Below are 27305 nucleotides of genomic sequence, written 5' to 3'. Positions count from 1 at the left end.
AGTTAAGGCAGAAAATGTTTAATGCATATCTTTGAAGTAATTTCCTAAAGTCTGTACTAAACCTCCCAAGGATGAGTGTAACCAGTTCAACCACTTTTTCCCTTACATTTGCAACAGCCTTTTCTTTCATATCTATAAGAAGCAATCACCTAAAGCAAACCTAAGCATAATGAATGAGAACCTTCTTTGATGTAATGCTCCCAGAAAGCAATAAAATCCTGTCTAAGCAGGGGTCAGCACTCTCTCACTCAGAGAGTGGCCATGCTGTCCCTTTCTGCCACAGGACTTCTGCAGTCCATGTGAATTTGTTTGTCGCATCCACAACACCATAGACACCGCTGGTCAGAGTCTGCATCAGTGGACAATATTTTAGTTGCCACCTGTATGTTTCAAGGAATGTAATAAAGAATATAGGGATTCTTTCAAAAGGAAGCCAAGGCTTTCATTCATTCGTGCAGTAAGTATCTGTGTGCCATAGCAGTTCCAGGAGCAGAAACACCATGATTGATCACTATGGAGTTTCCTTGGAATAAGGCCACACTAACTTAGGTGTTTAAGTTCTGTGTTAGTGTAATAAAGGTTCTGTTAAATTTTTAAAAACTGAAATGAAAAAGTGGTTCCCATTATGTATTCTCTTGATCATTAAACACACTTTTCTGGCATAGGATTGCCATCTATTTTCAAGTGAAAAAACTGAAGGTTTTCACAAGCATTATCTGTTAAATATATGAAAAAAAGTATAGAGACAAGATTGTCTTTTTCCTCCTTTAAGCTAGCTATTACATAAGTGGAGAGTAGAAACCCACGAGAAGGACAAGCTTTCCCTTTCTGTCAGTTTTGCTGGGTCTCCCTCATTTGTACACAGTGTATTCCCAGGCCATCAATATCTGTCACACATGAATTCTAAAGCTGCATACAAAATCCAGCCATATATAGGTTCTTCCATTGTGTAAAGGAGGTCTAGGCACTCGGTGGACTCAGAATTCATATGAAAGTACACATAAATCAGCTTTTTATAAATGAGAAAGACGAAGTACTGTAAGAAAGTAAAGAAGCATTTGTTGGGATGTGTGAAAAGAAAACAAAAACATGAGAATCTGCAGAATTCAGTAAGGTACCAAGATGAGGATGCACAGTTGGCTTCCTGTCGGCATCAGTGAAACTCTCCAAGTGTTCCAGTGTTCAGTGTTTCACGTACAGCAATCTGAATAAGTCAGTCATATAGTCCAAGTCAAAGCTAGAAGATATACAATAAAGACTCTAACTTGTTTCCAAAAAACTGAGGTTACCTTTGATAGCCTACTCATGCCTACCCTACCTTGCTCAACCAAGTTGCATCTCAAGTGTCAAGAACAATAAATGACAAGAGCATCTGAGATCTTGCTCCCCAGCATATGTTGTCAGTTTGGTTCAAATAAACTTTTACAGAAATTTTAAAAGCAGAATAATAAATGAGAATCCCCCCCAAAAAAATTTTTAAGTGTATACCTGTTCTAGGCCATAATGCATTGACTGCAATTTCACCTTTAAATTCTTCTGCCATTCCAAGTACACACATAGACATACCATACTTAGCAATGGTATAAGCTGGAAAAAAACACACAAAATATTTAATTAAGAAATAATTTTTTAAAAAATTAATTAGTTTGCAAATATAAATAATCAATTTCTTTCCATTACTATTTCCTTCATACTTTTTTTAGAATTCATTTTTTAAAATTTTTGAAGATTTTATTTATTTTGAGAGGGGAAGGGAGGGAGAAAGAGAGAAACATCAGTGTGTGGTTGCCTAAACCACACACTGCACCTGCTACTGGGGACCTGGAAAGCAACCCAGGCATGTGCCCTGACTGGGGATGGAACTGGAGACCCTTTGGTTTGTAGGCCAGTGCTCAATCCACTGAACCATACCAGCCAGGGCTAGAATTCTTCAATAATATGTAAAAAATATAATTTTTGAAAAATTATATTTTATTGTTTATGCTATTACAGTTGTCCCAAATTTTCCTTTGTCCCTCTCTACCCAGCACCCCTACTCCCTCAGACAATCCCCAGACCATTGTCCATATCCATGGGTCCTTCATATTGGATATGTATTTTGGCTACTCTATTCCTTATGCCATACTTTACATGCCTATGACTATTCTGTAACTACCAATTTGTATTTCTTAATCCCCAATACCCCTCCCAGTTGGCAACCATCAAAATGTACTCTATATTTATGATTTTGTTTCTGTTCTGCTTGTTTATTTTTTTCTAAGATTCAATTATTGACAAGTATGTTACTGCCTCTTTAACATTTCATAGAGTAATGGTTTGGTGATGATGAACTCCTTTAGTTTTTTCTTGTCTGAGAAGCTCTTTATCTGTCCTTCAATTCTAAATGATATCTTTGCTGGGTAAAGCAATCATGGATGTAGGTCCCTGCTTTTCATGACTTTGATTGTTTCTTGCCAATCCTTTCTAGCCCTTAAAGTTTCTTTTGAGAAATCAGCTGACAGTCTTATGGGAACGCCCCTATATGTAACTAACTGCTTTTCTCTTGTTGTTTTTTAAAGATTCTTTATCTTTAAACTTTGACATTTTAATTATGATGTATCTTGGGAGTAGGCCTGTTTGCATCCATCTTGTTTGGGACTCTCCTTGCTTCCTGGACTTGCATGTCTATTTATTTCACCAAATTAGGGAAGTTTTCTTTCACTATTTGTTCAAATAGATTTCCAATCTTTTGCCTTCTCTTCTCCTTCTGGAACCCCTATGATGCAAATGTTGGACCTTTTGAAGTTTTTTTTAATTCTTTTGTCTTCTTGTTTCAATTGGTTGTTTTTTCCTTCCTTATGTTCCAAATCATTGATTTGATTCTCAGCTTTATCTACTCTACGGTGTTTCCCTGTAAATTGTTCTTTATTTCAATTAGTGTATCCTTTGTCTCTGACTGTTTTTTTTTAGGCTACTGAGGTCCTCACTAAGTTCCTTGATCATATTTATAACCAGGATTTTGAATTCTGTATCTGATAGATTATTTCCATTTTGTTTAATTTTTTTTTCTGGAGTTTTGTTCTGTTCTTTCATTTGGGCCATGTTTGTTTCCTCATTTTGGCAGCCTCCCTGTGTGGTTTTGTGTATTAGGTAGAGCTACTACAATTCCCAGGCTTGACAGCATGGCTTAATGTAGCAGATGTATGGTAGGGTCCAGTGGCACAGCCTCTATTACCCAAGCTGGGTATTCAAGGTGGGCCCACTGTGCGAGCTATCTATAACCACCTCTTACAGTTGAGCCTTGACTGCTGTTAGCACATCCAAAGTCAGCCACTCAATGTGTTCTGTCCAGAGTCACACAGCATTAGCTAGAAAGCAATCTGCAGATGGCTGCTTGGAGGTGCACAGGAGAGGTCAGGCTGTGAAAAAAGGCTACTTGCCGCTAGTGCCAGGCTTGGAGCAACTTAGTGAGAAGTATGGGGCTCACTAAAGCCAAATGCTTTGTTTGAGAGAATTTAGGAAAATCTAAAGCATGGGCCAATGCAAGTAATTCATATGAAAAAGCCACTGGAAACAGCTTAGATGGGCCTGAAAATCGGGTGGGAATCATTAGCAAGAGGCAAACAGTGTTAGCTAGGTCGATAGAATCTCAGATATGGTGCCTGCCTCCTGGCTCTGTGAGGGAAGAGCTCAGAAGAGGAAAAATGGTCTCTGCTAGCACTTCTGTCTGGGAGAAAGCTGTCCTCCAGCTCTCACCCTGATGCCAGACAATTCAGTTCCACTCTGTGTATTTCTGATGCCTTTCAATCTGCTGCCCTGGCACTGGAGTTCAGAGGGAGTAAGTCCAAGTAAGTATGTGCATGGGCCCTTCAAGAGAAACTGCTGAGGTTCTAGCATTTTCTGCCTTCCATAGCCTCAATCCATGCTGGTTTTTACAGTAGAAGTTAGGGAGATTTATTTTCCTGGCACCGGAACCCTGAGCTGGGGGGTCTCATGTGGGGCTGGACCCTTCACTCTTTAGATATTTCTCCTGACTTTTATCTGCCACCCATGGAGGTAGGACCAGCCCATTCCACATCTCTGTCCCTCCTACCAGTCTCTATGTACTTTCTTCTTTACTTTCATAGTTGAAGGACTTTCATTTAGTCAATTTCTGATGGTTCTCCAATTTTTAATGTACTTTAAAAACAAAACAGTTTTATGGACATAGCTGAAGAAGGATGAGTTACTTTTAAATATTTCCATCTTAATATTTTATCAGAAGAAACACTAATAAACTTTCATTTTCCTTAGTAATATTGAGGTAAGTTACATTATTGTTTCTTAAGCTGTTTCTTTACCTTTTAAAGAATGAAAGTGGTCATTTAAAAAGAAACTGCTACTAGTAAAGTAACAACAATCAAAGGTTGTAAACTCATTTGACCTCATCAATGAAAATCGAACTTTCAGTTTTGCTATGTGAAATAATGACTAGGTCTCTGATACAACTATTTTAAATGAGGCACGTTACATAAATCTTGTTATTTAACTCTTGTTATATACTCACCTTAAATCATTAGTTTGCTGTGAATGGTTAAGTATTTCATGGATAGTTTTTATCCAACTTTACTGAAGGACAAGTTACTTCAATACAATACACCCACTGGAACTTGAAGGATCTTTCCAGGATAATGGAAATGCATTATTTTGATCTGGATGTTGGTTTACAGGTGTATAAGTCTCTCAAAACTCATCAAAATGAACCACTAAGATCTGTGCATTTTACTGAATATAAATTATACCTCAATTATATAATTACAGACAAAAGATTAAGAATCTACTTTCCAAAACGCTAATTTTGCATAGAAAATGTAATGCTGAATACTCTATGTACATTGGTGATTACATAATAGATACACTGATCTAATACAAAACAAATGAACATACCATCCCCTCCACCTACCACAGTGCTGTTTGAACCACACTGGATTCAGGTTCAGTGGTGGGCTGAGATTGAGGATATGAGCAATTTTACTTTTTTTCAAATAGGGAATACATACTTTAGACCTGAAAACAAAAGAAAACACAAGTCAAATTAATAGCTTTCTAACAACTACCCACTTTCAAAAGTTATATTTTAAACTACTTCTAAAGAACAAGTGAATGTATTCCGTAATCTGTAAGGCACTTTTTACTCTTCCCATAGTTTTGTTTTTACTCTTCTAAAATGAACACAGGTAAAGCAATTAATTTTCACCCTTGAAACTTTGCTTAATGGCCTGCCAACATACTCTGCTTGATGATAATAAAATCCTTGTTACATTAGTCTCAACTATATTCTTCAAATTCTCTTTCTCCAATACACACCCACACACAGTTTTCAGTAACAATTAATGTACTTGTCAGATAACACCGCTTGTACTGCGGTAAAGAACATGGGTATTCAAGTCAGATAAACCTGGGTTCAAATCCTCCCTCCCCTCCTTCCTTGTGTAATCCTGGGAAAAATACACAGCATTCTACTTCTCAGTTCTCTCACTTGTAAGCAAACGTTGGTAATACCTGATCATTTAGTGTTAATCAAGGGTTTAAAATATATACAAGATATTTAAAACAGTACATATGCTAAATGTGAAATAAACAGCTGCTATTATCAGTATTATTTAGGCTGACTTACTTCCTCTTAGTAGTGTGGTATTCCTATTATGCTGGAATTATAGTTTAATAATGTAATTCCCAATACATTCCCCCAAAATTTGCACCAATATGCAAAGCAATATGACTTTGGGGGCAATATTCAGTTTTATTTTTTTTAAATACTGTTTATAGTATAGTACTATTCATAGTACAATTTATTTTATAAGAGACTCAGGTATAATATTTTAAAATTTTGCATTATTAAGGTAAAACATGTTAAAGCTTAACATAGTATAGCTTAGTAATTTTATAGCTTTTAGTTTTACTGTACACCCCACAACTTCTAGGTCTTTAAACTTATCCATCCTTCTTTCAAGTCAGTTTTCCTGCTATCAAATGTACAGTGTTCTTGTTACCACCGGCAATGGGTTTTCAAGTTTATAAATCAAATACAATCAATACTACTAAAGGGTTTGTATATATTATTCCTTTCCAAAAGTGCTCCCCTGGTATGAGGGAAGTGGAGAGGGACAAATAATAGTAGAGCCAACAGCCATTAAAACAGTGAAGTGTATCTCAGAACACCACTAGGAAACAAACCGAACCTGTTCTGGGCAGTAAGACCACAACTGGCATTCAAAGGAAAGAGTTCACTGTATTTACATTAGAAACACAAGCTTTTCCTTTGATCTGTAAGACAAAACCTTCTACCCACACTTTTCCTGCTGGCTCTCACCATTAAAAATCCCAAATCAGGTGCATTTTCCTACAGTTAATACGCCCTGTCTTATACATTATATTGAAAACTCTTAGTGTCATGCTTAGATACTAACACCTTCAGCTTAATAAAGTAAGCTTATTGAAAACTTATTGTAAGCTCAAATGCCTATAGCATATTTGAGTCAATAAATAAAGTGAGCTGGGTTTAGGGAAAATCAACTGTTCAGAATTACAAACTTATCACTGGATTTCCATAAGCATCTAATGTGATAACAAATACATATACTACTAGAGATTATACATTTAGCTAAAACTTAAAAATAAAAATTAAGGGCCTACCTTGTCCTCACCTCTGCCTTCCAACCCCCTAAACCACTAAGATACAAGTCACAGGTCCCAGGGTGCCTGGGCAACAGGAATAAGGAAACTTCCAGATTCTTGCCGATACCTCCAAATAGGTCAGTTCTTTGGGCCTTACCCCACTTTCTCCCTGAGAATGCTTCTCAAGCTTCCCTGATAAAACAATCTATAATTATCTTACATGAATAAATGAGTGTCACCAAAAAAGCAAAAGTGAAAATGGAAATGTCTCATTATGAATTTCTCTTTCATAACTTAGACCTTTCGTAAGACCAACGACCTGACACCTTTCCTTTGGTCCAAAGGTTTTAACATCAGCTCTTTGATTTGACATTGCAATAAGCCTTTACCGGGGAGCAATATTTAGTTTAATTTAAATAACAGCTGTTCATAAATGTAGGACCTTTCAACAGTAAATAGAATCTTTGTTTTTAGAAAGGATTTTTGCTTTAGGCTATCTGTCTATCCCAAGGTATTTATTTGTAGCTCTGTTTTTCCAACATACTCATGTTTAGTTTTTGGTACCTAAGTGTCCAACAGCTGATATATTCCATTTGTAGTTCTTCAACTACACAAACAGTATTCACTGAGAAAGGAAAGTGAAGATTAGTTCCTTATATTACAGTTTGAAATCACATTTTGTTATGTTTTATTTTGTTTTAAACTGCAACTTCAAATCTACAACTATAGAAATATAGTTTAGGCTATCATTTTCATTTTTGGAAAATGACCTCAGTATAGATAAGGGTCCAGATTGTTCTTGCCAAATAGGTCTTCCAAAGACATAATTTCACAAGGAATGAACAATGAGAATAATACATTTGTGTTTACTAAAAGTCATGTCAGCAAAAAAGGTCACATCTTTGACCCAATCTTTGTTTGGGAACTGAATTGGGGATTTTCTCTTGGGTGGCAAACAAAGTCAGTTTCTTCAACAATACAATATGTTTACACAAGGAAGCAGGTGATTGTGTTTGTATTCAATATAAGTAACTGTGTTTCAAACCACAGAGGTATAGATGGTACTTAGAATTCATAATACAGCCCATTTTTTACTTTTTAGCAAGACACTTTTTTTGTATCTTTGTATCTAGTGAACAAAAGAATGAACAAACAGCCCTGGCTGTGTGGCTCAGTGGATTGAGTGCTGGCCTGCGAACCAAAAGGTCCCTGGTTCGATTCCCAGTCAGGGTACATGCCAGGGGCACATAAGTGTCAACCACACATTGGTATTTCTCTCTCTCCCTCCTCTCTGTCTAAAAATAAAATAAAATCTTTAAAACAAAATGAACAATTTCTGAATCTCTATGAAACATTTCTACAATACTTAAGTTTTTAAAAAGTGTAAAGTTAACACTGACTATTACAGCAGCATTGCCTATAGTTACGATTACTAATTGTTTATAAATCTACACTAAACTTCCTAAGATATTTCTCAGTATTTAACAAGCCATTTCCTCATGTTCATGTCCATGGTACCTACGATTAAATTTTTTAGTCATATCAAAATTTTCCTGATACTAAATAAATATAACTAGGTAGGTGAAATATTTCTATCTGTGGCATCACCATCTACAATAGAAACTACCACTTATAACTTAACAAAAAAAAGCTACAACTTAACTTTTTCATAAACCATGTCCTTCTGAACTTTAATTCGATGTACTGAGCAACAGTATTCCTGGCTAGATTTATATTTTTAAACATGTTTTAGTGTTTATATTCCATCAAAATTATTCCACAAAGTTACCAGCTGTAAAAGAACATGATGCCCAGACCAATTCTTCATGTAACACGTAACTGTCCGGCACACCAGCACTGCTTTCTTTACGTGAAAATAAACACAAGCCCTGGTGAAATGGTAGTCCTTTCTGATGCACTACCATTTGTGATGGTAGTCCATCACATGAAGTTAAGTTTTTCATCACTATCTTTTCTATATGTTTGCAATAGTTCTTGCTATGGTTGGATTCACTGTGTTTTCCATTCAATAGAGATACACCTTACATACTGAATTTATAGAAACATGCCCCATCTACAAAGAAGTAGGCTCTCCCTCATTTGAACATATGGACCCTCTTGGTATATGTCTCATTTTCCCACTTCAGATAAGAGAAGTGGGTATGAGAAATGTTTTACTTTCCTCTTTAAGAAAAACAACAGTGCAAATGTAACAATAAATGGCAATGTTTTAGCCTATCCTCAGCATCTGGAACACAACGGAGCTCATGCGCTATCTAACACGGCTGTTGATATTCTTCTATCACCTATACCAGCTGTAGTCACAGGGGAATGCGTCTCTATGTGGCCAGATTTTTTTAAAAGGCCTGGAAGCTGAGGCCTTATCTAAATCTCCTACTTTTATTCATGTAGGAAACCAATGAAAAAATTTTTAAGATTTTAAAACTTACTTCTAGAGGGGGGAAGGGAGGGAAAAAAGAAAGTTGACGCTCATTAATGTGTGGTCCTGTGTTACCTACTGGGGACCTGGCCTGCAACCGAGGCATGTGCCCTGACTGGGAATCGAACCAGCAACCCTTTGATTTGCAGGCCGGCGCTTAATCCACTGAGCCACACCAGCTAGGCCACTAATGACATTTTTAATGTAGATAATTATAAAAATTAATTTTTTGCCCTGGCTGGTGTGGCTCAGTGGATTAAGCGAGGGCCTGCAAACCAAAGGATTGCGTTTCGGTTCCCAGTCAGGGCACATGCCTGGGTTGCAGGTCAGTTCCCAGCAGGGGACACACGGGAGGCAACCATACATTGATAATTCTCTGTCTCTCTCTTTCCCTTCCCTCTAAAGATAAATAAAAATAAAAAATTAAAAAATTAAAAAATAAAAATGAATTTTTTAGCATTTTTCAGAGCCAAGTTTTGCTGACCCAATAAAACACATCTGAGGACAAAGTTCAGAACAATAAACTTTACATTTAACTCTCATGACCAATCCTAGGCCATGCTTAATCATCCCCACTTTACAAATGAGGAAACAGAATCTATAAAAAGGTTTAGTTACAGTTATCAGATAGCAAATCATGAAGGGTGGTGGACAGGACTTGAATCCTACTCAAAGGAGTCTGGCTTTAAAGCCCAAGGCCCTAACTATCTGATTTATACATACATGTAAGACAGATACATATAAGGCAGACAAGCAAGTTCTGAGCTTGACTACATTTTAGACTGTATTGCTAATCTGATTCAAATCTGTGTACAACTAGTTCTCGGAGCAAACATTGCAACCTTCCTGCCGTAAGTTAGAACTCTGTAAGGTAGGTGCCTTACGTAAGGAAGGTGCCTCTGGTGTTGACGCTCATCATCAAATCCACCTTCTTCATAGGTGTTTCCAAAGTGCTGGTCAAGCTAATAGCACTGGCATTATTCACCAAGATATCAATTCCTGTTTTCAAAAAATCAAGCTCCTATTAATATCATTCAAACTTTATATCAAAAAAGAAATAAAAAAACATTTACTCTGTATAACTGAACCCTAAGTTGGCTCACACATACTTCTTTTAGAGAAAATGCCTAACCAATACACCAACATAAGACTAAGTAGTGAGGTCACAAACACCAAAATGATTTTCACTGGTTCCACGGAGACGGCCAGTCACCAGAGCTCCATGTGGAACTACAAGGAGACTTTGCGGCTTCCATTCTTTTCTGTTCTCTTCCCTCCCCTGGTCATTGCATCTTGTCTACAAGACCCTAAGTTAGCTTCCCTCTCTAGCACCTTTCCGAGGCCCGCCCTCCTTCCAAACACACAGGTGTCCCTTTCTTCTAAGACCCTTACTAAATAAAGACCTCCTTTCTGGTCTTGGGAGCTGGGAAAAGAGAAAAGATCCAGAGTTTCAATTCCAGGCAAACACCAGAGTAGATCTAAGTTTGTTTTGGTAATTCACTCATTCATACGATAATTCCCGAATCTTCTACATAGTCCTCTCATACGTAACATATGATTATGTTAATTGAAGAGAGGCAAAAGAATGGGATCTGTGGAACTGGTTTTGGTTAGATGTCAGTAACTATCAAGGTCCTAGCTTTATACTAGATGGTAGACTTGTTATATTACTCAAAAAAATTCTTACCAAATCAAAAATATTCATCAGATAGTTTTTAAGCTTCATTTCTATATGAACAATACTCATTTCTGGTTACACTCCAAAGACTCAGAAAAACGGAATAATTTAATTAAAATTATGGTTACACCTATATTTTATGAACAGTCAATAAGAATTAAGGCATTACCTCCAAATTTCTCAACTGCTTTCTCCACTGCATTACTGACTTGCTGTTCATCTCTCACATCAACAATACACGGTAAGACCTTTCCTCCAGCAGCTTCGACTACAATGGATAAACAAAGAAAGCACTAAAGCATGCAAATAGTAAACCTTTCATTCTTTTTTCTTAAAGTTTTTATTTATTTATCTTTAGAGGGGAAGGGAAGGAGAGAAGGAGAGAAATATCAATGTATGTTTGCCTCTCGTGAGTCCCCTGCTGGGAACTGGCCTGCAACCCAGGCATGTGCCCTAACTGGGAATTGAACCGTGATTGTGTGGTTCACAGGCCCGCGCTCAATCCACTGAGCTACACCAGCCAGGGCTAAACCTTTCATTCTGATATAAGAGTCAAAAGAAAGAAGTACCCTATTTTCAGAAGACCAACATAAATAACTGTGTCTTGTAACTGCCCTGTAGTAGGGTGGACCAACTAAACCATATCCAGCTTCACATTAGGTAGACTAGTTCCATTAAAACCAAGCAGAATTTACAAACTATTAAAAAGCAGAAAAAGGAATGTAATTTTGAAAAACTGTATTTAAAAATGTTTTAAATATATAAAACAGTATAATGAACTACCACGAACCTATCACCTATCTTCAATGATTGTTAATGTGTAGCCAGTTTGATTTATCTATGTCCAACCCCGTTTTGTTTTTTGCTGAGGTATCTTAATGTATTTTAAAACAAATCTCAGACACCACTTCACTCATCAATACTTCATAGGTATTCCCCTAACATAGTCACAATGCTATTAACATAACTAACAGAACCAGCAATCTCAAGTAAGCTGATTTTTCTCCCTTCAGGTACTGTGCTTGGCACAATGCCTTGAATATAAGCACTCAATAGTAATTTGTGAAGTGGAAGTGTTAAAATAATGATTTGCAAGTGGTATAGGGAATAAAAATATGGAGAGTATTTTCAGAGTGTTCACATCATCCACCTCTCACATTCTTCTCTGTTTCCACTCCCCATTCTCTGCTCAGAGCCAAGAACCACTGCCCTCATGGGACATGAGTTTCGATGGCAGTCTCTCATATCAATCAAAAGTGCTGGGGGAGAAAAACAGTTCCCAATCACTGCCTAAGGTGAAAAAATACTTTAAGCAGATACAATTATTTTTAGGGTGGCTTTCAAATACCTCTAAGTAACCTCTCCAGCAAATTCCCTATGTAGTGACACCACGGTGAGGACATTTCATGAAATGGCACTGTTGCATTCACTCACTTTCCTCAGCAGCAGTATAGATAGTGCCGGGAAGTTTGGGATGTGCATGACTGGTCTTCGCAGCAATGACTATATTCGCTCCATCCTTTGCTACTTTCAATGCAATAGCTTTGCCAATGCCACGGCTTGCACCTGTGATAAAAACTGTAGATCCTGCTAGCTTCCTACAACAGAACAAATGCGGCCTTATTAGAAACCTCAGTGTTTTATTTACTTACCCGTGTAAGAAACATATGCATGTCTTTGCAATACATGTTTCTCCAAACCCTCCTCTTTCCCCATCTGATCAGCGAGTAACTCTACTGCACTCCCCTGCACATGACTCATACATTACTTATTACAACTGGTGTGGGCCAGTCTTGCAGTGATTTGGCAAACAAAATCTGCTCCAATGAAAAGTAAATCTTAAAGAGAAATGAGAAGTTAGTAAACTATATAAACGTATTATTTTTTTAAAAGTATTGATGAAGCTTATTTTTAAGTGGTAGGATTATGAACAAATTTTACCATTTTTTTATCCTCACTCAAGGACATTCTTATTAAATTTAGATAGAAGGGAGGAAGAGAGGGAGAGAAACATCAATGTGAGGAACATCGATCAGTTGGCTCCAATACACACCCCAACCAAGGACCAAACCCACAACCTAGGCATGTGCCCTGACCAGGAATCAAACCTGTGACCTTTTGGTTTATAGGAAAACCCCCCAATTAATGATCCATACCAGCAAGGGCTATCATATTTTTCATATTCTTTGGCATTTTTCAACTTTTCCACAAAAAATGCATACCACTTAAAAGAAATTATCTAAAAGCAAATAATTGTTCAATGATGTCCATCATTGTTCATAACAGCCAGAGGGGAAACAATGTAAATGTCAACCAGCTGATGGATGGATATATCAAATGTGGTATATCCGTAATGTGGAATATATTCAGCAATAAAAATAAGTGAGGTACTAATCCATGCTGCAACATGGATGAACCTTGAGAACATTATGCTAAGGGAAAAAAGCCAGTCACAAAGGACCACAATTGTATGATTCCACTTACATGATGTGTCCAAAATAGACAAGGCTATGGAGACACAAAGATTAGTGGCTGCCTAGAGCTGGGGGAGGGAGGTACCGGGGGCTGACAACTAAGGGTTGTGGAGTTTCTTTGGGGGTAAGATAATTGATAAAAACCTTTAAATTAATTACCATGATGGTTGTGCAACTGGGTGAATATACTAACAGTCACTACTATACTAATATTCATCCACCCAGAATTTCAGAGAGTTCATAGCCCTGATGACTACTTGACTTCAGGCTTTTGGTCTTCAGAACTATGAAAGAATATCTGTTTTAAGCCATTCAAAGTACTTTATAGTAATTTGTTATGGCTGCCCTAGGAAACTACTATACTCTTCCCCACAGTGCAACAAATATTCTTGTACACTTCTTCCTGGTGCTTGTGTAAGAGTTTCTCTTGGGCGTATGTATTTACTGGTGAAACTGCTGGATTAAAGGATATTGTTGTGGATTTAACATGGCCAAAAATCCTCTGGCATTCATTCCTTCCACCGGAGCGGCGTATTTTCCACCTCCCCTGAGTCTGGTGTAGCCCTATGACCTTTTTTTAAGGAACAATGTGATGAAAGTAATATTCTGGGATTTCCAAGCCCGGGCTACAGATAACTGACAGCTCCACTTTTTCTCCCTTGGAAGCCAGATGCCATGCTGCAAAGAACAAGGGCAGATTACTATGCAGTGAGAGGCCATGAGAGAGAGAAACTGCTGGGTGAGATGCCTTTTAAACACTTTGGCCCCAGCCAAGGACCCAGCTAAATGTAGCCATAGGAATGACCTTAACTAACGTAGAGCAAAAGAAACCACTTAACACAAAAAACTGTGAATAATGATAAACCACTGCTGTCTTTCAAAAGTTTTATGGTTTACCTTTTAAATGTTAATCTTTAATCTACCTAGAATTTTTTATATGAATTAAGGTAGGGATACAATCACATTTTTTCCCATATGAATAACCAACTGTCCCAGTCGGAAAAGCCCATCTTTCTCACAGTTCTTCAGCACCAGCTTTGTTGGAGACTAAATCTCCAAAAATATATAGATCTGATTCTAGGCTTTCTTTTCTGTTCTACTGGCCCACAAAAATCACAGTGTTTTAATTACAATAGTTTTCTCAGTCCTGATAACTCGTTTGGAACTGCTCTGCCAGGTTTCAGAAGCTGTAACCCCCCCATGGCTAAGGCTGAGTAAAGGACCTTGGGACCATAAGCCACTAAGGAGACAAAGCTTATCTTTCTGGCAGGGGCACTGCATATGCCCCCTTTTACTTCACCCTGCTTGGACCCAGGCTGATGACTAGTTAGCCAATGACAGGTAAGATTCCTCAAGGGAGGGATGACCTAAGACAGGCATGGTCACAATGGAGCCATTAGGGAAGGCCTTGGAGGGCTATAGAAAAAGGGGTGATGGATCCTCACCCTCAGCTTTGACATACCCTGAGTCCTCATTCTGTCTGCAAGAAGTCTCCTAATCTCTTGGCTGCTTTGTTTCCCCTGCCTGACTTTAGCCCAAAACAATGCCAGAGGGCAGTACAGCCCGGGGCTGGAACAGGTGGTTCCCTGGGGACTAAGGGACTAAGAAAGAGCACATACAATCCTGTGAAATCTGCTTTGCTAAGAATGCCCTCAATATTCTGATAAGGGTACAAGAATAAAATGAGTTTGTTTCCCAAAGTTTTATGGCCCTTTGGCTATCTGACCCTGACTCAGAATAAACCCTCAAAGTTCTTTGAATATTATCTATTATTTGATCCTTACTGCCTGACAATGACTGATGAGCTTTACCTGTATTCCTGTGCAAGTTGAACCACATAAAAACCCACTGAAGGACAGGCTCAAGGCCCTTCTCCTTTGAGAGATGGTCCACCTTTCCTCCCCAAGTAGATCACATGTTGGCAGACTTATTCTCATCCGTGGCAGACTGGGGGGTGGGCAGGGCGGGGGCTGTGGGTGGAGCCCCCAGTAACAATAAGGCAAATACTTCCCATTTGTTCTTCCTCAAGAGTTTCTTGGCTATACTTGAATCTTCACTTTCCCACATGCATTCTAGAGTCAGCTTAGCTAATTGCATAAGCAAAATCAATTGGAATTTTGATAGAAATTGTGTTGAAGCTATAATTTAATTTGGAGAGAACTAACATATTTAGACAATGAGTGCCCCAATCCATGAACACGGTATCATTCTCTACTTAAGTCTTCTTTAGTCTTTCAAGGAATTGTAAAAGTTTCTACAAAAGGGTATTATACATCTTTTGCTGGCTTTGTTCCCAGGTACATCATTCTTTTTAACTTTTTATTTATAAACATTTTTCCCTTTTTTATTGTCATGCAATTATAGTTGTCCCCATTTTCCCCCATGTAAATGATTTCTAAGAAAAGTTGCAATAAGAAGAATAGTGCAAAGAAAACACATATATCCTTTGCCTGGATTCATATACTGTTAACATTTTACCCCCTGCTTTAGCATTTATGTTCATTCTCTCTCCCCCTTTCTCTTTCTGTATATCTTATTTTTTCAAACTACTTAAATGTAAGTTGATTGTCACGTCATGGCCTGTTATTTTATATAACCACCGCAGAATTATCAACTTCAGTAACTATAACATTGATACACTACCTACTTTTTATCTAACATATGGGCAATGTCTCAATTTTGTCAATGGATACAATAATGCCCATAGAGTAATGTTTGCCCTATAGCACAGGACCCAGCTTAGAACCAGATAATCCATTTAGTTGTCATATCTCTTCAGTCTTCTCTAATCTAGAGCATTATTGCAACCTCTCTTATCTTTTATGATATGTATTGACTTTTTGAAGAAAGTAGTGCCACTCATTTTTGAAAGTGAATGCTTCCCACTTTGGATTCAGCTGTTATGTCCTCATGAAAGATTCAGGTTATTTATTCCCAGCCGGAATATGAAATACAGTGTCCACAATGTATCACAGCTGGAAGCACACAATGTCCATCTGTACTTATGGTGATATTAATTTCGATCATCCAATCATGTTATTATTTCTCCACTGTATAATTACTATTCTTTCCATTACAACTAATAAACAATCAGTGCAAAGACATTCAAGGACATCATTAAAATTTTATTATGGAATTTTCAAATATATTTAAAAATATAGAAAATAGTATAATAAGCTCTCATGTTTAACAATTCAACAATGATCAAAATCAGGTCATATAATTTCACCCCTAAATATGCATCTTTAACTTTTACATAGCAATGTCATTATTACAGTTAAAAAAATTAACAGCAATTGTTCTATGTCATTTAGTACCTACACATATTCCAAGTTTATCATGTCCCAACTATTGCTTAAAAAGCCCTTTCTCTTCCCCTCCAGTCTAGCTAGATTGATTCTCAATAGAACAAAAGATATTTCCTCCTCATTCAGCATCTCAGGCATTGCTGAAAGAAAGAAAAAGCAGCTTCTCCTCTTAAACATGAACCCTGGGTCTCTACTACAAAGGAACTCCTCCAGCTTTAAGGCATTAGAACCTAGGGGTTGGCATTACATAAATGGAAAGAAGGAAAGAAGGAAGGGAGGGAGGGAAGGAAAATTTATCAGTACACAGATGGCTAAAATTTGCTAATGTAGAAATAAACTACAGTATAATTTACCAAAATTCTCTGATACCTGAAAATCAAAATGGTGATAAATTTGAAAGCATTTTTAAGGGAAAAAATCACTTTTAAGAAACTATACAAGCTATTCTAAAGCTCATTTTGAAAAATAAACATCCAAAAATTACCAGGAAGATTCTGAAAAAAAAATGCGAAAGAGGTGGGAACTAGCCTTCCAAGATATTAAAACATTTTGTAAAAGTACAGTATTTAAAATGGCTTGGGCCCTGGCTGGCATAGCTCAGTGGATTGAGCTTGGGCCTGCGAACCACAGAATCGATTCCCAGTTCGATTCCCAGTCAGGGCACATGCCTCGGTTGTGGGCCGGTTCCCAGCAGGGGACTCATAAGAGGCAACCATACATTGACACTTCTCTCCTTCTCTGCTTCCCTTCCCCTCTAAAGATAAATAAATAAATTTTATAAATAAATAAATATAAATAAAATGGCTTGGTACTGGTGCATGTAGAGACAGATTAAAGTAATTTTAAAAATCAAGAATCAGACCCCTGCACATACAAGAATTCACTATAAGATAGAGGTGGAGTTTCTAACAGAAAGGAAAAGGTAACTAGTCGGTCAGCGGTGCTGGGACAACTGCATAGCCAGCCACGTGAACCAAAATGATGTGGGCTTCATAACTCACTTCCATAGGCCAAAAGCCTATGCAAAACAGCATTTCATCTCAAGCAGATGAAAAATTTGAGAGCCAAAGAAAACCCCCACACATAAAATCAATAGATGAATACTTACCCTTAAAAAAAATCTTGATTTAAGATGGCCTTAGAGGTTTGCACAAAAACACAAAAGATTTAACAGAGAAAAGACTGATAACTCTGACTCTGTAAACACCTATCTGCACGACAAATAGTGCAGTCAAAGTCAAGACACAAGAAAAAATACTGGGGAAAATATTTGTGACACATGACAGAACAAATTTTTTAAACTACAGCTCTCAGAAATCAAAAACCTTATTGTGTAAGGCAGGCAAAGAAAAAGATACAAAAATGGCTTTAAACCAGGATTTCTCAATCTCTTCACTACTGATGTTAAAAGGTGCTTACAGCATCCTTGGACCCCATCCATTAGACACCAGTAACACCCCCCTCATTTTTATTATCAAACATTTTGCTGTTTGCCAGTATGTTGGATTAGGAAAGCTCATTCATCCCTCTGGGTGTGCAACCTTTTTGATAGCTTTTAGTATTAGCTATCAAAATTTAAAGGGTATATACTCTTTGACCCAGCAACCTCACTTCCAGGAATGTATCATAGAGATACATTCAAGTATGTACAAACAGATGAATACATGGATAATCTTTGAGGCAAAGATGGAGTAACAAAAAAGATTAGAAACGATCTGGTATCCAATGGTAGGGAACTGGTTAAATAAATTATGGCACCTCAATAGAATACTATGTAATCATTAAAAGGGAAGAAGGGCTAGATGCACTTAATATGTGTGTCCTAAGGCATATTAGGAAAAAACAGCAAGGCCCAGAAGAGAGTTTGCTACCATTAAAAATGGTGTGTACAATGCCAACACTCAGAGGATAATTATAGAATAACACACTTGAAATTTACATAATCTCATTAACCACTCCAATAAATCTTATTATGACACTCCAATAAATGTATTAAAATTTTTCTAAATGTGGTGTGTATTCAGGGTGATATACAAATATATTTATAAATGAACATAATATCTTTGGAAAAAATACCAGAGAGCAACAGAAGGACTGGAAGTTAAGAATGACAAAAATCACTTTCAAGTGACACGCAAAAGTTTGAGCTGTGTTAAGTCTTTTGGCCATGGGTTTGTATGTTTCAAGTAAATTACATATCGGACATGCCACTCAGCTCAATACACCCACACTTGACAGAAACAAAGTAGAACACTGGTTGCCAGGTGCTGGGGGGGAGAGGAAAAGAGATGTTTAAGAGGCACAGCCAGAGTTTTCAAAGTTCAAAAAGTTCTAAAGATTGGCTGCATAACAATGTGAATATACTTAACACTACTGAATTATTCTACCCTTAAAAAAGGTAAGATGTTAAATTCTGTACTGTATTTTACCACAATCCAAAATCTTTTTAAAGTGAAAAAAAGTTTCCCATACAAAAATACATATACTCTAAGGTGAGTTTTGTTTGTTACTAACTTGGAAATCAACTTTTAAATACCCCATTATTTCATTATTCCAGAATGAGTGTTCAGAACACCACTCAGGAGGTAAACAAGTGTTCCAGTGACCTTTCACCTAGAACTTGCACGCCTTAACCTGGACAGGCAGCTACAGTTCAATCCAGGATGGGGCCCGCGCTACGGGCGGCGGGGTAACCCACTCTGGATTCTTTACCTGTGGAAGAGGTTTTCATATGGCTGCCACCCGGACGTACACAACTCTGGGTTACTTCTCATGCTTTCACGTAGTTCTAGGAACACTGCGTCCAGCGTGGAGGTTCATTAACCCTCCCACCCCCGCCAGGCCTCTCCGACCATCCACTATGGCTTACTACTACCCTGTGGCGACCACAAGTCCTTACCCTGTATTGGGTAGCATGACTTCGGTAGATAAAGTCGGTGGCAAAGAGCAGCAGCAGGCAGATAGTGAAAAGCCTTCCTTCCCTCCGCATTTAGTTCCGCTCCAGACAACGCCCCGCGGCCCCGCCCCGAGGTCTGCGGAGAATGCGCTTTGGAAGCAGTGGGAGTTTGCTGAGTGCGCCTGCGCACGCGGTTGGCCTCGCCCCCGCCCTGCCTGGCCCTGGAAACCGATCCTCTGCGCAAGCGCGGTAAAAGACAACTCAGCCCCGCCCCTCTCGTGGGCTGTCCTTTGACAACCGGTATCCTGCGCGTGTCTAGATTACACAGCGTGTTTGCGGTTACGTTTGCCTTTTCCCGGTTTGTAAAGGGTTCCTCGTCACAGCACTGCGTTCCCTTGCCAGCAGCGTTGCCGTTTGAGTCGTGCTTTAGAGACTTCCTGAGCTGAGATGCGGCTTTTCAGTCAACCCTCTGCCACGCCCAAACCTGGGCTGGGGGCTTCCCTTGGAGGCTGCCTTTAGGAGTGCTTTCCGTCACAGATACTCTGCCAGAAGCCAGCCAGCAACGCATTTCGACTCTCGCACTAAATCTCGAGGAAAGCCGACCCAACCTCGTGGGTCTGTAAATAGCACCTGTTAGCGGCAGCTTCTTGATCAGAGCTCTTTTCAATAGTTGTGTCAAAGAACTCAGTTAACTCTGGTTTTTCTTTTATCTGATAGCGAGGCAAACCCCAAACTCAGTGCTGGAATAAGGTTAATTCTGGGATCCAGTGTTGCTTTTGGTAGTATACCTTGGACATAATTCAGCTACTCTAATGAACTAAAGACTGGTATATTTTTAGGTAGACTTAAATTACTTAGTACTCTGAAGTGGTAGAAAGGATTGATTTTGAGGAGGTTCTTTGTGAAGACTAAAGAAACTTTCTCCAGGGGTATGTTTCCCACTTATTTACAAGCCCCTAATAGTTCTATATACTCGTATCACTTGCCAGTCTCCTATAGATATTTGAATTTGCTCTCCATGATATGGTGCTTAGGTACTCAGGAGGAAATTACTTATATGTGCTGCTCACTGGAGATACAGTAAGACAAAAAGGATAAGATCTCTGACTACAAAGAAGGAATGAGAAGTAGCTAATGTGTACTTTAGACTGTTGTAAATATTAAGTGTTTTAGGAAATGTTGATAGGGGCTGTTCAATGAAGAAACTCGCCACTCAAAAGAGTTGAAAGGACAACTTACAGAGTATATAAAATATTTGCAAATCAAGTGTCTGATAAGGTCTAGTATCCAGAATGTATAAAGAACTCTTAACTCAGCAACAAAAGATGAACAACCCAATTGAAAAATAGGCAAGGATCTGAATAGACATTTCTCCAAAGAAGTTATACAAAAGGCAAGCAAACACACTTAAAGATGCCCAACAGCACTAGTTATTAGGGAAATGCAAATCAAAACCAAAATGAGACACCACTTTAACACCTATAGTATGGTTATAATAGAAAAGATGGAAAGTGTTGGACATGATGTGGAAAAATTGGAACCTTCTTACATTGCTGGTGGGAATGTAAAATGGCACAGCCACTTTCGGAAACAGTTTTGCAGTTCCTCAAAAAGTTATACATGTGCTCCCAGCTACTGGATAGCCACATGCAATTATATTCTTAAATGTATACCAAGACATGAAAATGCCAAGAATAGCCACCAGATGGCACTGCTTTTTAAAAATTCAAACTATAATACCACAAAACGGTAATTTATTATCAATGTGCTATATTATAACTTAGTTTGGATTAAGGCAAAAATAGCATGAGATTCTCGATAGGACTCCCATAAAGGGGAAATAAGAAAAGGTATAAACTTTAAATTCCTTAAAACTGCATTATTAAAATAGGATATGATACTCAATTCATTTTGTATTAATTATAAAAGTCAAACTTGTCTTCACTTGTTTTGCGACTTCTAAAGTCTATTAAGTTTAGTTATCCAATATTAAAAAGTAATTTTTGGATACATAGGACATTGAAAATGTCAACTTAAATTGAAATATCAAAAGATGTGACATTGAAAACAACTTAAAATTATTTTAAAAAATGACTCTCTTAACCCTGTTCCTCTATATAAGAATATACTTTTTAAGTGTATAATGCAGTAACATTCATGTTTTTTTTATCACAACCACATAAGGAAATAATTTTTTAATCCAGACCCAGTACACTCACAGTTTTCTATTCTATTTTATTTGATTTTATCTGTCTTGTTCTTTGTAAGTAAATCATAGTAAATTATTTTGATGACTCATTAATGGATCTTAACTTATCCTTCAGAAAACATTGCTTTAGTGTATTGTAATTTGCCATTGTAATTTTTCAACTTGCCTTTTAAGATACCCTAAGCTTCTGCAGTCAAATATAAAATTACCAATTAATGGTCAGAGGCCAACAATACAATGTGACGAAGAGCAGATAGATGCTTTCAATGGCTTTGAATGAGTCAGAGATCTCAAAACTTTCCATTTCCTTCATGCACAAGACAGCCCACTCTAGTTCAGAAGGTTAAATGGGGAAATCCTTGGGATTTTGAGGGATGGCAATCGTTTCTGATGATGTACCAAATTCTCCCCATAGGACTCCTAGCTCTGCCTTTTGTTGAATATTGCCAGTCATTACTTAATTAATAACTAATTACTGGATATCGAACTCATTGCTGTATTTTAATGTTAGTATCTTTCTGATAATACATGATTCCAACAATCTAGAGAAAGTGGAAGTTTCTCTCTAACACTACCCTTCAGAGGTAATCATTGTTAACAGTTTGGCATATATCCTTCAAGGGTTTTAAACTTTTATATAGATGCTGATCATTTTTAAAGCATTGGGGAGATATATACTATATTATTTTTTAAACTGTTTTTGTTTTACTTAATGTATCATAGACATCTTCCCAAGTTTACACCTAAAGGTTTATGTTAATGTTTTAAAGATGGGTGCATAGTTTTCTCTTATAGGATGTACTCCATATTAATTTAACCATTGTTATTTTTTAAGGACATTTAAGTTATTTTAAAATTATCTTTATGATAAACAATACTGCAATAAAAGTTTTTGTGCATACATCATTGTTCACTAATCATATTATATTTCCCTAGATACATTCCCGGTTTGCTCAAATTTAATAGCCTTTAACTAAAGGTTGTGCTAGTAATTTACACCAGGATTTCTCAACCTTGCCATTATTGACCTTTTGGGTTGGATAATTCTGTGTTACAGAAATCTTTCATGTATATTGCAGTGTGTTTAACAGCATTCCTGGCCTGTATCCACTAAATGCCCCTCTCCCAGTTTTCTCTGTTCATTGTGGCAGAATATACATAATAGTTACCATTTTAACTATGTGTAATTATATATTTCAGTCACATTAAGTACATTCCTATTGTGGTATAACCAACACCATCATCCATCTCCAGCCCTTCTGGTTTTAACAACCAAAAATGTCTCCAGAAATTACTAAATGTCTCCTGGAGGGCAAAATAGACTGGTTGTTTATGCCATCACAGAGGTGAATGAGAAGTCCAAAATGTCAATGTCATTAAAAAAAAAGATTAAGGATCTGTAATAGATTTAAAAACACTAAGAAGACATTACCACTAAATGCAATACATGATACTGGACTAGATCCTGTAAAGGAAAAAAATTGCTCTATTAACACAATTGACAAATTGGCCTGTGTACTACAGATTAAAGTATTGTGTCAATGATAAATTTACTGAGTTTGATAACTGTAATGTAGTTATATAAAAGAATGTCTGGGTTCTTTGTGTAAAGTATTAAGAGGTAAAAGGAAATGAACATGCATGAACTCTGTGGTGTGTGTGTGTGTGTGTGTGTGTGTGTGTACAGGGAGAATGAGAGGGTGCTAAGAGGTGATTATTACAACTCTTCTATAAACTTGAAATAAATTCAAACTAAAAAGTTTTGTTTTAAGTGAATGAGAATGCTTATAGCTAAAACTATTGATTGTCTGCTCATGTTCTTCAACTCCTGGTTCCTTGCTAGTTTTGTTCATCAACACTTCAGAAAAGGTAACCATAACTGCAGCTCAGGATCAAATCCAGTTACTCTAGGCCAATGGTTCTCAAACTTTCATGTGTACCAGAATCATCTGAAGGGCTCTGCAAAGCACAAATTAATGGGCCAGACCTTCAGAGTTTCTGATTAACTAGGTCTTCGACAATGGAGTTTTGTATTTCCAACAACTTTCCGGGTCTTATAAATGCTATTGGTTGGGGCACAAGAAGGCATTGGCCAGTAGTTCCCAGATTTGTTTGCAAATTGGAATCACTTAAGGATCTTTTAAAAATTCTGATGCCTGGGTCTTACTCCTAGTAATTGTAATTGAATTGGTATGGGATACACACAGGAAGTAGACTCTCAGGTAGTTCTAACGCACAGGTAAGACTGAGAATCACTGATCTTGTTCAATGCAATCTAATTTCTTTGTCAATGTTTTGTTCAGAATTGGGCATGTTATCCAGTGCTGACAGATGCTGGGAAAAATTTTCCTACTTTTAAGAAAGAGACTACACAATTGCCTCTTTTCTTCTAGATGTTATTTCTGGATATGATGCTTGGAACAGCTGCATCTATTTTGCAACCAGATGGGGAACTAGCTTTCCCCTTTCCTATAATGCCTTCAAAGGTAAACTTTCTTTTATAACATACATGAAGGAAACATTGGGGTAGGGGGCAGAACCCTCCTGCTACTTTTCTAGTACTCCCACGGCCTCAAGGTACACTGTGGTTTTCTTGACTTCGCAGCTGGCCATCCCTTAGAATTCAGGGAAATATTTCCCTCAGTGGCCAACTGATCCTTTGCATGAGGGCAAGTTGTGGAATGGGTGTGTGGATCATGTCATATTTCACTTTTTTGCTCTGTTGGTTTATTTACCCTACAATTCCCACACAGTCCATTGCCAAAGAGCTGAGGCTTACAAAAAAGAATTGCTACTATACATCAGCGATTTTCAACTAGTGTGCCACAAGAATTTTAAAAACATGCAATCCCTGACTATTCAGTTGGGCACTGACTTCTTTTCCCTTAGACTGTCAAACTAAAAATGACAACAGCCAACACAATAGTTGTCTGGTGTGAATGAATCAAACTAATACCTATTTTTTGTCAGATTGGTAAAAATATATTTTTTGGTGTGCCACAGAATTTTAGTAAGTCGTTTATGTGTGACATGAGTTGAAAAAGTGAGAATCGCTGCTGTATACATATAAAAATTAACTTTATATGGCAACTGCTATGTCTGAGACTGTATTCGCCTACCGACCACATATCCTTCACTCCTACCAACATTTTCTATTATTAGAAGTGGCACTATGCCCAGTAAAAACACTGCATCTCTCAGCCTTTCTTGCAACTAGGAGTGGCCATGTGACCAAATTACAGCTCTCGAGACATAAGTGGACTTCTGGGGGAAGCTTCTTTAAAGACCTTCCAACCATTTTGTGACCTTAAGAATGAGAGCTGCATGCTCACATAATGGTACAAAAGGTTGGATTTTTGATGAGTGTGGGAGTGTCATAGCACCTCTGAAACCGCTACTAGAATGCCTTTGTATGAGAAGTAAAATTTTACCTAATTTAATACATGTTATTTTTAGTTTTCTGTTCTGTGCATTTGGGCCTCACTTTTTTAAAAGATTTTATTTATTTATCGTTAGAGGGGAAGGGAAGGAGAGAGGGAGAGAAATATCAATGTATAGTTGCCTCTCATGCGTCCCCTGCTGGGAACTGGCCTGCAACCCAGACATGTGCCCTGACTGGGAATCAAACCGCGGTTATTTGGTTCAAAGGCCCATGCTCAATCCACTGAGCTACACCATCCAGGGCTGGGCCTCACTTTTAATGATACTCTCTCTGTCTCAAGGTAAAAGTATCGAAAAAATATAAACCAATGCAGGGGGTTCTTTCTTGAACACACCCAAGTCCCTAGCTTTGCTCTGGCTTCATATCTGCTTTTCTCCGAGAGCATGAATTTTGTTCAAATTTCCTTCTTTAAAATGGGCTTTAATATCTCTACCCCCTTTCAGGAAATCCCATGCCCTGCTCACAGGGATTGGTCTTATACTAGGATCCATCCTCCTTTCCCAAGCCAAACATTTTCCAAGTCTGAATTATTCTTTCTATTTAAGGCTATGACTTTAGCAAGAGAGTCCAGGGTGGGTGTGGGTTCCAAGTCCAGTTCCCTTCAAGATTATTTCCACCTAATTCTTGCTGGTGACCTCACTTAATAGAAACTACTATCTCGAATACACACACATCTCCCAAAGTGAGGCATGAATTCTGAGACACGGTACTCTACTTTGAGTACCTGTAACTCTCCATGCTGAGAAACACTTGCCTCTTCTACAATCAACATAGTTTCACCCCTGTTCACTACAAAGGTGGCATTAATATTTTGCAAGGCAGTAACAGTTCTTTTTTTATCTTCTAGCTTTCAAACTGTTCCTACCAGGCATTAAAAAAGTTGTTGGTTTTTTGTTGTTGTTGTTGTTTGTTTTTTTAGGGCAAAGTAGCTTAAGAATCAGGAGCATGATTGAACCATCTGTCTCTTAATGGCCACTACTTTGCTACACAACAATCAAGCTTTGGAGTTTACCCGCCCCCCCCGCCATGTCTTTACTCTATGCCAAATTAAATTCTTGAAGGTGTCATCCATCCTCCTACTGCCCTATACTAAATTGAATTTTTGATTAAGTTCTCATACTCCCACTGCTCCAGTTGAAGACAGGCTATATGAAAGCTTAGTATCCTCTGACACAGTAATTCTCTACCTCCACCGATGGGGATAGGGTTGGGGAGGAGATTTGCTTATTTAGTTACCCAATTAACATTTTCTCATAGAGAAATGTTTCAGATTGTTCTTTGGTTTTGGTTTTCTGTGACTGACCTTTGGCCCATTTGCCTGTTCAAGGCTGACTATTTGCCTGCTCTGTTGCCTGCTCATTTGCAATTAAACATTTTCTAGAACCATATTGGGTGGGATAACAGCTCTGTCCAGTGGTCTGGCGTTCCAGGAACCTTTCCACTGAACCTGTAGACTGTGAGTTGCTTTTTATGCAAGGCTATTATTTCAACAAAGGACAAATAAGGAAAAAGAAAATAAATGTATTCTAACCAATCTGTTTGGCTTCTTGTTAAATGATTACATCAAAAAATTTAGAGAGTAAGTTTGAATTAGTGGCTAGAGTGTTCTAATTGTAAAATAAAATTTTTATTTCCTATTTCTGATATGGTGTCAGATACCTAAGGGACTATTTTGTCCCATAAAAGAACATTTACAATATTATAGGCATTCATAGTACGTGTCAACTTTATATATCTATACACAAATGGAATATCAAGGCAGGAAAAGCAAAATCTACTCTTAGTATGAGAGGCTAACTTCAGCTCAGGGAGGAAGAGTTGTAGGTAACAGGCTAATTGTAAAAGAAAAAAAAGGGAGTCGTGTATTTTCCTCTGCTGCCCTACTCACAGCTATTCCTCCACCACCCCCTCTTTAAAAAGATCGAGGTGAATTGCATCAGTTAACTGGTTAGGGATAAATAATTTAAAGGAGAATCATGTTAAGAGCTGATGAAAGGACAGTATCCATGGCTGCTTGAAAAGACTGGAAATATTTTAATGACAGTCATTAATTGTAACATAACTTCCAGGGACAAATGAACAAAACCAGATTAGAAATTTCAAGTTTAATGAAACTAGGGTAATCCTACCACAGATTATGAAGAATACCTTCCAATTTATACCCAGATTGGAGAAAGTGGTGAGATTTGATATGATTTCCTCTAAATATTGACTCAGTACCA

The 27305-nt window shown here is 37.7% G+C and overlaps 1 protein-coding gene across 1 annotated transcript in view; it reads right to left on the bottom strand.

Annotated features, from left to right (window-relative positions):
- Positions 1-19587, bottom strand: part of HSDL2 (hydroxysteroid dehydrogenase like 2) — a 59683-nt gene extending 40096 nt beyond the window's left edge. Inside the window, exons 1-6 of the mRNA XM_037035719.1 lie at positions 19436-19587; positions 12189-12352; positions 10924-11022; positions 9961-10075; positions 4922-5025; positions 1489-1587 (exon numbers count right to left, since the gene is read on the bottom strand). Of these exons, the coding sequence (XP_036891614.1) occupies positions 1489-1587; positions 4922-5025; positions 9961-10075; positions 10924-11022; positions 12189-12352; positions 19436-19452 (598 nt within the window). The 5' untranslated portion in view covers positions 19453-19587. The remainder of the gene's footprint in view (positions 1-1488; positions 1588-4921; positions 5026-9960; positions 10076-10923; positions 11023-12188; positions 12353-19435) is intronic.
- Between the last annotated feature and the right edge of the window lie 7718 nt (positions 19588-27305).

Source organism: Sturnira hondurensis, unplaced genomic scaffold, assembly GCF_014824575.4.
Source record: "Sturnira hondurensis isolate 20B ecotype Veracruz unplaced genomic scaffold, ASM1482457v3 Scaffold0022566, whole genome shotgun sequence".
In the NCBI taxonomy this organism is placed as follows: domain Eukaryota; kingdom Metazoa; phylum Chordata; class Mammalia; order Chiroptera; family Phyllostomidae; genus Sturnira; species Sturnira hondurensis.
Note: the sequence above shows the minus strand (reverse complement) of the source record. Positions and strands in the feature narration are given on the sequence as shown.